Below are 12,916 nucleotides of genomic sequence, written 5' to 3' on the forward strand. Positions count from 1 at the left end.
TGTATAGAGTGTCCCAGTAGGAAAGGTCAATATTGTGGGAGGTTATAGTACTGGTCATTCTATGCAAAAAATGTATATGTGCGTGCATCCTATTCTGAAAAGTTTCCGAAATTTCCCTGCACCGTACACTGTACAGACGAGCAGCATGGCATGTCCTCTTGCACACAGGGTGTCCCAGGAGGCAAGGTCAATATTCTGGGAGGTCATAGTATCGGTCATTCTAAGCAAAATTTTATATGTACGTGTCCTATTCCGAACTGTTTCCGAGATACAGCTACAGTACATGTTACACTGTACAGACAAGCAACACGTCACGTGCTCATATGAGTTGCAAAGTGCATTTTTGCTGACAGTGGAATTTTCAAAAATGTTATATACTAGGTAAACTGTTCCAACTTTGTCACTTGAGCAATAAAAATCAGTATTAGGAACTGTACATAATATCTCTTTCTTATCAACAATTTAAATAATTCTTAACTCAGAAACCATTCAGAATAGGAACTACATATACCTACACTTTATTTCCTTAGAATGACCAATACTATGTCCCTCTTGGGACTCCCTCTGTAACACTTACACATGTTGCTTGATTGAACAACTTATAGATAACATATGCTCAAATTTAAACATACAGAACTCTGGGCATAAGAGGAAAGCAATAAAAAACCAAACAACCCAAACTGCATACTACATTTCACAAGTTGAACATTTGCAATATGTATTTTGACTCAAAATTCTGTGTTGTATAGTCTCTTTTCAAGAATGTATGAATGTATGATTAATATAGCATGACTACAGGTGTGTGTAAGTTTAACACAAACTTACTTGTACTAAGTAATGTGTGTGCTCTTCCACATGCGACATGAGTAGCCTTTTCTGGCTTCAGACCTAAAAATTAAAAACATACGAAAATAACAGTCTTCAAGTAACAATTATGTGATAGTAAATGTTATGGTCATACTTTTATAACTGACAAAAATTTGCAGATGGATATAGTTGTAACTTCATATTTTTTTTATTTTATAGCTGATTTAACAGTGCTGTTAGTAACTAGACTATACAGCATCAGATTGTAGGATGATAGATGAACTGGTAAGGATCTGGAAGGAAGCAGTCATGGCCTAATCAAGGTACTTTCCCGGAATTTACCTGGAGTGGCTGAGTAAAACCACTAAAAACTTAGTCAAAAAAAAGGTGGTGTCTGAGCCAAAATTTCATCGAAGCACCTTTTGAATACAAGTATAAGTCCCTACCTCTCAACCAACTTGACTGTTTACATGGTATTAGAAGAAATAAATACAGATTTACAGAATCTCTCATGATCAACCCATCATTTGTACAGTTCTATAAATTATATAAATTGGAGAAAGCAGTCTTCTGGGATTTGGCACCGTGTATGTGTGGTGTTAACCGATGTTTTGGAAGAACGTATCGCCTCCATTTTCAGGGTAGATGGAAAAATATAAGAAATCCGCAAGCGAAGAGACCATGAGAACCAGTAAAAGCAGACTGGTGATGGAAATATACACAGCTATGTGAGAGCAGTGAAGGAAGGGGGGAAGTGCAAGTATACAAGTGAAAACAGTAGTGTTGGNGGTTCTCACAGTCTCTTCGCTTGCAGATTTCTTATATTTTTCCTTCTACCCTGAAGATGGAGGCGATACGTTCCTCCGAAACGTCGGTTTACACCACATATACATGGCGCCAAATCCCAGAAGACTGCTTTCTTCATAGTCACCGCTGTGAAAGCCTCAAATCTTACATATATAAATAGGGTTTGCATGACAATGTGAATGGCTGGTTGATCACATGTACCAGAACTAAAATAAGTAAGAGTAAGTTAATTTTTTTCTTTTCCATAAAACATAACTTTGATTTAGGTAATGTCAAAGATAAAATATACACTTACTTTTCACGCAGCTTGGTTTTACTGTAACATTCTTGTGACCAAGACCAAGTTGGCCATAATCATTATTCCCAAATACAAACACTCTACCTTTCTCTGAAATTCAAACAAAATTCAACATTAAGAAGATCAATTACACAGGGAAAATGGAAAACCACAGCCCCAAGAACAAATATGGAAAGAAACTGTACAAGATTCCAGCAATCAACAAACATGTTTCTATTATTTCCATGAATTTCACATTTGCCACAATGACTTTGGATAAATGATTCAAACAGAAAGAATATGAATTGGTAACTGGCCACGGATACTGAGAAAATAGCCATATATACATTTACTACAATTCCATGATTTAAATTATTATCTCAAAATTATTTAATTATTTTCTAAAAACAATAAGTGAATTTTATTCAAAGGTATGAAATAAACATGGTAATAACAACTAACTCCAATTAGTTAACTAATGAACTAACCCATTAAAAGAAACAAAAATGGCGTCATTTATATCTTCAGCTGTCATAAGCAAATGAATCAAGTCACTCATTCAATATATGACTAGATATATTATACTACTTACGGCAAATAACAGCTGTATGTTCATCTCCACAAGCTACTTCCAAAATAGGATCATTTCGAATATAAAAATGACTTGGTAAATTATCAGCAAATCGGCTACGTCCAAATGTGAATACAGCTCCTGTTTCTAAAGCAAAGAATAAAAGAAGTCAGACAGCTGTCACTCTGTTGAAAGATCAAAGGTAAAATAAATTATTTTGTGATGAGAACACCAAATTTTCATATGGGAATCCTGGTATATTCTACCTTAAAATGCTCAATAATATTGTAATCTCAAAAAGGAGCATGGCATCATGTTTCACCTGACCTGTGCATGCCTCTCTTTTAGGAAACATCAAATGCACCTGATGAGTTTTTCTTTTTAACTGGATTTACTAGTCCAACAGATGTTATTTGTTGTTTAATAGTCAGCAAACACTGGTCTACCAAGCAATATCAATCACAGGTTTATGAATCAATCAATGGAATCACTCAAAAGTGAAAATTCCAGACCTTTTCAAAGTTTCAAATGGCAGCATGTTTCTATGCTCATTCTCATTTTATGCTTATACTTCAGCTTCCCTCACAGCTATTACAGTTGTACATCATGCAGCGCATAATACACATATAATACCTCATCATTAAGCATTACACCAACAGAATCGTAAGCTTCGATTAATAAGAAATTCTCTTTGTGGTGGTGAAGCACAATAACTATGATGATGATGATATTAATACCTTTTATCTCATTATACAAAAGACACTGAATAGGAAGCATGATAATGTAAGGAATTTCATTTGGTTCTGCCCATACCGGTATCTACATAAAGTAAATGAATTCTATATTTCAGAGTTATTAAAATATTTACTATTCCTCTTACAATTCTTTCTTCTGTATAAGGTAATTCGATACAAACTCTTTTTAATGAACTTTCTCAAATATTGCTTTAGGTGAGATGGTCAGTATTCATTCACCATAAGCTATATAATATTTGTTTCTATGGCCTATATATTTTGCATGTACGAGTGTGCGACACTATTCTTCTCATTCTTGTCGCGTTGTAAAATCCAGAGTGACGCACAATTGCTGATATATGGAATATTTCTTCGTCTACTATTTAAAGTAATCCGAATACGTGATGCTATAACCACATTTTCCAAATAAACTATAGTCGAGCAATAATAATTAACGTGTATTATACAACGACGCGTTTTTAACAATGCTGAACATCCATTATTGTAACCAGATGCTATCACACGAGTAACATATGTAAATTAAAATACCTGGTATGTCCATGTCAATACTACCCGCCATATTGAAACAAACTAGTAGCAACTGCGCAACCTGATCCGAACGATCTGAACCATCTGTACGCTTATCACGGATCTGTACTGTGCTGAATCTTTTAAAACGATAATTTGTCAAACTGTGGAGACACATTATAAACGTTAATTAACACCGTCCAGTGTGACTGACACGCATGGTGAGACACATGGTTTGGAAGCAAGCAAAACGCAAATAACTCATAACCCAGCCTACTAGAGCTTTCATTGACGTTTTCTTTTACGGCATTTTTTAGTAGGAGAATTGCACAGTACTTTACCGAAACTGAAAAAGGTGCCTAGTGGTAAATAAACAGAGGGTGTTCTCTATTATCTGACAAAATGAAAACAAAACGAATCCTGCTGCAGAAATCCAAAATATGTCCGAAAGTTCTGCGTTCAATCTCGGTTGCAATACACTCACGCGCCTTCAAAACAAATGCTTTTAAATTTTTCAATGAACTACTTATTATTTACCACAAACGATTTTCTGCCAAGTTAACATACATCTATATAAATAAAAATGTAAATGTGCGTTTGTCCGTGTTCTTAAATCTCCGAAAGTTCTTCACCGATTGCTTTGAAATTTTGACACAACGTTGCATTCGAACACGCGCGTGATTTTATATACCTATTATACAGATGTCACACCCGTGACAGGTAAAAACAGGTAAAGTAAAAATTGTATTCAGTATTAATATACTGTAACGCGTTATACGTCGTCCATCGAATACCAACAGATCGTTGCCTAGGAATAACCGTGGCAACGAACTGTCGAAACAGTGGATCGCTGCCTAGGAATAACCGTGGCAGCGAAGTTTTCGTTTTGATTTTATTATTTCGTGTTACATTGCGTTGGATTTGGCCTGAGTCGTTTACCGTAGCGTTCATTTCGTGGGTATAGTTTATTTTTTGTTGTTTCTCATTTCGTTTTCTTAACTGTTTCCCTTATTTTCCGGTGCAATTGGCGGTGGGATTAGGCTGTGTCGATTGATCTGCGTTTGAATTGAAATATTTCGTCAGTATTTTTTTTTTGTTTCTTCTTTGTTTTCCAGTTCGTGTTCTTTCCTTTTTTTAATGTTTTGCAATTTCACATGTTTTTGTTATAACCTTCTTTCTTCTTCTTCTTCAGTGCAGTCGTTTTCATATTAACGCTAGAACAGACCGTTGCATAGGATAATAGGTTCCGTTGCGTAACAACGGATGAAACCGGAAAGTATACTTCCTTGGAAACGCGAGTATCACGGGGTCACGAGAATCACAAGTGACTCCCAGTGAAATCAAAGCAGAAACAGTTTCGACTTATTTTAATTTTGATTTAATTATTTCGTGTTACATTGCGTTGGAATTGGGCTGTGTCGTTTACCATAGCGTTCATTTCGTGAGTATAATTTATTTTTCATTGTTCTTCATTTCGTTTTCTTTACTGTTTCCCTTATTTTCCGGTGCAATTGGCGGTGGGATTGGATTGTGTCGATTGATCTGCGTTTGAATTGAAATATTTCGTCAGTATTTTTTTGTTTCTTCTGTTTTCCAGTTCGTGTTCTTTCCTTTTTAATGTTTTGCAATTATTTATGTGTTTAAGATAAGACATTGTATAAATATTTATATATATATATATATGCAATAACTTTCTTTCTTCTTCTTCTTCTTCTTCTTCGGTGCAATCGATCTGCTTTAGTTCATCCAAATAACGCCTCGCAGAAGATCAAACTTAGGTCGTCGTACTCGCGGAGCGGAAGCAATGCGTCGAGTAATTTCAAATCAAACTGGGGAAGAACGGGCAGACTGAGCCACAGCAAGGCGTGGCCGGGCATAGCTAGTAGCGGACAAAAAAAAAAAACTAACCCGAATTTCAGGGTCCTTGACCAAAAATGTACATCGAAAATTGGAAAGGGTGTTATTCAAAATCCAGATTCGGTATCGTTCATAAACTTCATTTCACTCAGCAGACGTTTACGTTAAGAATTAATCATGAGTAGACAGTAAAACACGAAGTTTTAATGAAAACAACAGCAATTCCATCAGAAGACATGATGATGTTACATGATGGATGTAAACCGGAATTGCGTAACCAGAAGAGGACGGTATTGGCAGGCAATGGTCAATAAACACACGTACCAAAACTAAGCAACAGACCACTTACTACGCAATGCAACAGAGCAACTGTTGGTAGCGGGGCTACGTATTTTGTACCTGTAGAGGCTACATACCCAGTAGTGGAATAATTCAATAATTCTTCTGCGATATCTACTACGAAATGGAAAGTTGTGAGAGATCGAAGAAGGGCTGCGGGTACCGGTTTCGCAGGTTCAGGGACTGGATACTGGGGTTTAAAACTTCACACCTAGCACTTGAGATCGAGTCCCTCAAAAATGATATACAGGTAAAGGACAAAATTATAAGCGAACTGAGGAAAAAGAATCTGACCTGGGCAGGCAGAATAGGTACATCACAGTTTGACTTGCTCCGAATTCTGGGAATCGGCGGGTATGGAACCGTGTACCTCGCTAAGAAAAGGGGCGGCGCTGATGACGGTCAACTCTACGCTATGAAGGTGTTAAAAAAAACTTCGATTATTCAAGGTGACGACGTTAAAGTAGCAATGGCAGAGCGTCGGGTGTTAGAAGCGGTAGGCCAGCACCCTTTCCTTACTGCCCTCCATTATGCATTTCAGACTGATTCCAAATTATACCTTGTTCTAGACTACATGTGTGGAGGGACCTTACTAACCCATTCTTACAGCCGAACATTCACGGAAGATGATGTAAGATTTTACAATGTTGAGATAACTCTGGCACTTGAACATCTTCACAAGCTGCATATCATTCACCGTGACGTTAAGTTGGAGAACATTTTACTTGACTCACAAGGACATGCAGTCCTTTCAGACTTCGGTCTCAGCAAAATATTCCTTCCACACAAGGTGCATAGAGCACATTCAACTTGTGGCACATTGTCCTACACAGCCCCAGAAGTGATTGTAAAAAGTGACGCCGGCTATGATATAGCTGTGGATTGGTGGAGTCTTGGTATCATCACATACGAACTCCTCATAGGGGAGACACCCTTTGAACGTCAAAATGAATCATTGACAAACGAGGAACTAGCTTCCCGAATAATTACTACTGAACCTGATATCCCCGATGACTTATCCTTTGATGCAGCAGATTTCATCTCTCAGTTATTAGTCAAGGATCCACAAAAGCGTTTAGGTGGAGGAAAAGATGATGCTGAGGAACTCAAAAGGCATCCATTCTTAAAAGGAATGAACTGGTCTGATATGGCACAGAAGAAAATCTTAGCACCATTTTTACCCACAAAAACAAATGAGTTGGATGACACCAACTTTCCTGAAGAATTCATCCAGAAAATTCCTGCTCACTTACCCGCTACTCTACCTTCAAACTGTGATGAGTTATTCAGGGGATATTCATTTGTATCACCATCTTGTAAGATTAAGAACCTGGAAATGGGATACAGCGTGACAAAACGCGTACAGAAGAGATCCGACATGGAGAAAAGATTGATGGAATCAGATCCGAGAGCTGCCACAGAAAAGATCAAGTCCCTGGAAGCTGAACTCATTAGGGCAAACTGTGTGCAGCAGAGGTACAATTGGGAGAAGAGGCGGCTGCGAAAAGACCTGAGAGATGCCAAAAAAAAGATAACTTCCCTGGAAGTAAAACTGAATAAGGCAAACTGTACAAGGATGAGATACAATGACAAAAAAAGTATGCTGGAAATAGACCTGAGAGATGCCATAAAGCGAATCCAGTCATTGGAAACAAAATTTGCTAAGGCCACTTGGAAGAAATACAATAAGGAGCCACCAAGGATGCAAACACAGCTGAGAAGTGGCAAAAAAAAGAAAAGGTCCCTGGAAGCGGAATTAACTGAGGCAAACCGTGCACAGCAGATGAGCAAAAGGAATGAAAGGAGGCTGAAAACAGACCAAAGAGGTGCTATATAAAGGATCATGTTCCTGAAAGCAGAATTGGGATGTGAGATTGTTCATCTTGCTCATCTTTACTCGGCATCCATTCAAAAGTTTGTAGATGAGTTACAGTGTATGTGGTGAATAAACCTAATTACCATACCAAACCCTGTGTCCAGTCAAAAACACATGAAAATATGTTTTACCTCATATGTACTCATTTCAGCACACATAAATAGATAAAAGAGACACAAGAGCATCTATCTGATGAACTGACTTCCATAACCTCTTTTTAGACTTACTTCAGACTTTCATTTGCAGTTCAGGGACCACTTTTCATTACAAACAATGCATACACCTTCAGATTGTGGGGGTGGGCTTAAAGATGGAGGGAGCACGTTTCTCCAAGACACTGTTATCCACTTAGAAGACTACATAGTGTCACAATCCCAAAACCAAAATCTGAACAATAACCACCATAACTACTTCAAAACTTATATAATGCATACATCAGTCTCAAACATTACAGTCTACATCTCCATGTTAGTATTGTCTCCTTAATGTTACTCATCATGTACCAACCAGGCACAATATTCTATCCATCTTATTCAGTGTAGTCTACTGTTTATACAGCAGAAAAACACTGGGGTTTCACTATAACAAGTCCAATATAGTGCAAATCTTTGCATCATGTGAATCGTTGACCATACCTGCTGCTGTCCAGAGACTTTAATTATAACGTTGTCTTCTAAAGCACTTTCACAACATGCTCCCTTAGATTACAATAGAGTAGGGCCCAAATAAACAAGAATATAAGCATCACGTAACACTGCACTACATGATTTTCTGCAGTGGATACCTTTCATTCAATATATTGTAATTGTTAAACTGTTTGTGTGAATGATTTGTCAAGAAACTTTATATTTATTCTCTTCCTTGTAAGATCATAACTTTATGATAAATCTGGGTATGTTCCATTCTCCATGTTGATGTCCTGAAGATCATGATATCCGCAACCGTGGTTCTTTCTATGCTTGATCTCAGCAGCAATTTCTCTTCATTTATGATTTGCAAAACTCTATCAACAAGAAGAGGCTTAAGAATCTTTGTATTTTAAATAATTTTTGGGAAAAAAAAAAAGTTTATTTTTAACAGAAGCAAGCCAACTGTTACTTACATTCCAGTATCCACCTAAGTAATTAATATCATGAATCAGGGCTCTTGATGAACACATCACCACACCCTATGCTTTATTACCCATTTTAGTATAGCTAAAAGGTACAGTTGTCCCTGTGCTCAATGAATTAACCACTGCACCATCAAGGTGCAGTGATTAATTAATTAATTAATTAATTAATCTAAGCTATGAATTATGGGATGATATTTTTGTAGATAGTGATGTGGCTACAATGTTTAATAACTTTTTAAATACTTACCTTAGGATTCTAAATTCATGTTTTCAGATCACAAAATCACAAAGTATATATAGANATTACCTCTTTTAGTATCATGCTCTTTATTTAATCAAGCAGTTTCTTCCCTTGAAATTTACTGCCTAACTTCATGTATGCATTCTCATCCTCCCCACATTTGCTGCATGATTCGATATCTGAGGCTTGCTGATTTTATCACATTAGAAATATTTTGTGAGGAGTATAAATTATTAAATGGTGGGCCAATGAAAGCAACAGAAAGCTTCCATGACATCAGGGATAATTTCAGGTGTTGTTGAGTTCGAAGTTCTCACTGTGCTGCCTATGAATGCATGTTTTACTTTATGAAAATAAGAGAACCAATTTGTAAATGAATTAAAATAAAAAATCTTGACTTATAGTCTGATAATTATAGCACGTTTGCCTTGCAGACTTGCCTCATCTGAAGGCTGGGAATCACTCATAAAATCTGTGTAAGGAGTTTGTTATAAGCAGATGTATTATAAATGAAGTTTATCCATGGAATTTTGTCCATTACTTAAGCCACAGTTGACACAGAATGCTATGGAGTTATCCAGAACACCTAGAAAAAAGTGTGCAGAACCCTAAGCATTCGGCATTTGGTACTTTGCATAATGCTACTGAGTAATGTACACATCCTTTACATTTCAGAAAAGTGTAAGTTTCTTGAATTAGAAGTTCACTATCAGAGAATGTTAACAAACAACTGAACAATACAATCATTCTAAAAGAAATTTAATGATTTCATGACAAAGCTTAATATATGTGTATAATATGCAAACTAAATTACATTTTTATCACTGAAATAATACATCTGTAGGTATATTTGAATTGAGATTTATCTACACTATATTTTACATTAAAATTGTGAACTTTCTCACCGAAGTATCCCCAATCAATAACCCCTGGCTACTTTACTAGTAAACTGAATATTTGTCCATGAGCTTTTTTGGTCCCTTTCTCTGGTAAATGCTGTTCTCTTTTCTGTTATCTAAGATACAGGTACTGTACCTTTAAAGACTATTTCAATTGTTACTTTATAAAACTGTAAAGAAATAACACATATAGATAAAGTTAAATGTAAAGCAAATCAATTATAACCAACTGGTTATTTAATGGTACTATAAAAACACTGGAAGTTATGCATTAGGGAATGAAATTGTGGATGAGTTTGCAGGTGAAATGGTAAGAAACAGTCATGATGTATTTTTTTGTATTGTAGAAAGACAATGGGCAACCATACAAACATCAATATAAACTTCAGGTAAGATTCAACCCAGGTACCTCCCAAACACAAGTCACACATATAAGGCTCAGCTATCTACTGTTTAATACGAGGGCTGGAACTTTAATAGTGGCAACTATTTATTTACAATTGATACAAAATAGATGCATGTTTTGAAGTTTTACTGTCCTTCAATGTAGTCACCAGCACTGTGTACAACCCGTTGCCAGCGATGTGGAAGTCATAGGATACCTTTAGCAATGCCTGATGTGTTGATAGTTCAAATGGAGCGGTCTACTGCCTGAAGAATCTATGGAACACTTCTGAAGCGAATGCCACGAAGTGGTTCCTTCATCAGAGGAATCAAGTTGAAGTCACAAGGGCTTAAGTCCGGGGAGTATAGTGGATGGTACAGCACTTCCCAGCCCCATTGATCGAACAAATCAGTCACAGTTTGTGCTGCATGCGGCTGAGCATTGTCCTGCAAAATGATGGGTGGGTTCTGCAGAAAGTGTCACTGCTTCTTTCTCAAAGCTGGTCACAGTTGTTTTCCAAAAATGAACAGTAATACTGTGCACTGACGGTCTGCTGTCGGGGAACGGTATGTGTTAGGACAACACCATCACAGTCGTACACGAGAATCACCATAACTTTCACATTTCTGGGGTTCTGGCAAACTTTTGATTTTTATGGTGACCTGTAATGACACCATTCGTTCAGTTGGCGTTTCATTTGTGACTCGTACAATTTGGATCATGCCCCATCCAGCATAATGATACGGCGTAAGAAAGCCTTTCTTTCGTGCTCATAGCGCTCCAAGTGGTTACAAGCAGCGTCGTATCATAGTCATTTCTGCATTTCCGTCAAATCATGTGGAACCCATCGTGATGCAATTTTTCTCATGCCCAGGCATTCCTTCAGAATGTGAAGCACAGTCGTATGCGCTGTAACCATACGCATCCTTCATGGATATGTCTTATTTGTTTGTACGTAACGATTAAGTTTAGCTGTTGAAATAAGATGCTCCAGAGGGATCAATGTCCTCTAAACTGGCCTTTTGTTACTAGGGGCTAAAGGGAGGTCAGCGAGTCCACTGCACTCGGGGGGGGGGGTATCCATTCTGGTGTCCTTGCCTGCGGAAGTGTAGGACCTGTCGATGGAAGCTTTGAGAAGGCGTGTAGACCAGAAGGGGTCCTTGCGCTTGGTCATGTAGCCCCCCAGTAGAAAATTCGAGATCGCTGCAAGAAGGTGGTTTCTAAAAGCAGCGGCGGTGGTAATTTGGTAGTGGGTGAGTAGAAGTCAGTCTGTGAGGGAGTTCAAGGGAGTTAGTGAGTAGAAGTGAGGCAGTGAGGGAGTTCAAGTGAGTAAGGAGTAAAGTCAGTGGAAAGCAGTCGAGTAGTCAGTCAGTAAAGAGTCAATCGGGAGGTCAGTGAGTCGAGTGAGTAGAAGATCATTTAAGAGGACAGTGAATAAGTGTGAACTCCAGGAGCATTATCAAAGAGATTGCGAACTGTTAATAAACGCTGATTTATGTAAGTGGATTTCAAAGAAATATTACGCAATCTATCGAGGAAGAGAAGTTTCTACATAGGATAAATAAAGTTAATTAATCAGAAACTTACGAAACCGAGTGAGATATTTCATTTCCTAAGAACCTGTGCCTAAGTATTAACCGATCCAGCCTGCATCCGAAACGACGTGAGCCAACACCCGTGTACCCCTGAGATACAAGACTCATGACCCTGAACTTAGGTGAGGCACTACACTGCGAGGAAGGCAGCGTGTGGGGCGGGTGTAGAAATGGCGACCAACGTATGGGGCCTGAATAGCAGCGGCCGCATATAAACAAATGACTCTTAACAACGTGCGGCTCGATAAGGATCGGTGCTTCGAACCCAGGAGTAGATCGATGCTTCGAACACAGGAGTTCAAGATAGCCGCGGCCGGACAAGAAAAGTGACATCGATCAACGCTGCGGTGAAAAGGACGAACCGGTTGACAGATCGGAAGACTTGCATCTTGAGGACAATCCGACTCATCTAAAGGAGAATCAACCCCTGCGAACTTCAGGTCAGGTTAGTAGAAAGTGACAGAGACAGACTAGTATTGTTAATAATCAGGCAGGGTATGATTACTTGTAGACATTTGCGAAACAAAAGGGTAATCGGAGACAATAGTAAAGAAGGTGAAAAGAAGGGTGAGGGGACGACGCAGTTAGAAGGCTTAATTATAAGTGAGAGTGGGGGAGATTCAGAAGGGGAAATGGACATGCAGTGTGGTCAACCGACAGAAGGGGACACAGGTGGAATCAATGAGATTAGGGGAGAACAACTGACGAGTGCTGACAAAAAGGGGCAAGACGACCAAATAGATATGNGTTACCGCTCTAACGCCCTTTACATGTGATGTTGGTTGGGTTCCGGTGGCAATGAAAGTCTTCCTCAGGGTCGCTATACGGGTCTTGGATTATGAGACAAAAGGTAATACTATTACACCTACACACATTACAATTGCTC

The 12,916-nt window shown here is 38.2% G+C and overlaps 2 protein-coding genes across 2 annotated transcripts; one reads left to right on the forward strand and one right to left on the reverse strand.

Moving 5' to 3' along the window:
• Window positions 1-353: 353 nt before the first annotated feature.
• On the reverse strand, window positions 354-3,778 carry LOC111866204 (X-linked retinitis pigmentosa GTPase regulator-like). The gene is made up of 4 exons (XM_023854932.2): window positions 3,746-3,778; window positions 2,484-2,609; window positions 1,910-2,002; window positions 354-888 (listed from the first exon to the last, which is right to left on the reverse strand). Exons 1-4 carry the CDS (start codon window positions 3,774-3,776, stop codon window positions 779-781), a joined length of 360 nt encoding a protein of 119 aa, XP_023710700.1. The 5' UTR covers window positions 3,777-3,778; the 3' UTR covers window positions 354-778.
• Window positions 3,779-6,044: 2,266 nt separating this feature from the next.
• Window positions 6,045-7,757, forward strand: LOC111866197 (ribosomal protein S6 kinase alpha-5-like). Its single transcript, XM_033752159.1, has one exon. The coding sequence runs from the start codon at window positions 6,045-6,047 to the stop codon at window positions 7,755-7,757; it is 1,713 nt and encodes a 570-aa protein (XP_033608050.1).
• The last annotated feature ends 5,159 nt before the right edge of the window (window positions 7,758-12,916 follow it).

The sequence above is a fragment of the Cryptotermes secundus genome, unplaced genomic scaffold (genome assembly GCF_002891405.2).
Source record: "Cryptotermes secundus unplaced genomic scaffold, Csec_1.0 scaffold682, whole genome shotgun sequence".
Lineage (NCBI taxonomy): Eukaryota > Metazoa > Arthropoda > Insecta > Blattodea > Kalotermitidae > Cryptotermes > Cryptotermes secundus.

What these genes read in the sequence shown, in the direction of transcription:
- LOC111866204 (XM_023854932.2), bottom strand. Translation starts at nt 3,776, where the DNA reads ATGGCGGGTAGTATTGACATGGACATACCAG. An exon ending in ACATACAGCTGTTATTTGCC is followed by an intron (nt 2,003 to 2,483) that starts GTAAGTAGTATA and finishes TTTGAATTTCAG; the next exon opens with AGAAAGGTAGAGTGTTTGTA. An exon ending in AAAACCAAGCTGCGTGAAAA is followed by an intron (nt 889 to 1,909) that starts GTAAGTGTATAT and finishes TTTAATTTTTAG; the next exon opens with GTCTGAAGCCAGAAAAGGCT.
- LOC111866197 (XM_033752159.1), top strand. Translation starts at nt 6,045, where the DNA reads ATGGAAAGTTGTGAGAGATCGAAGAAGGGCTGCGGGTACCGGTTTCGC.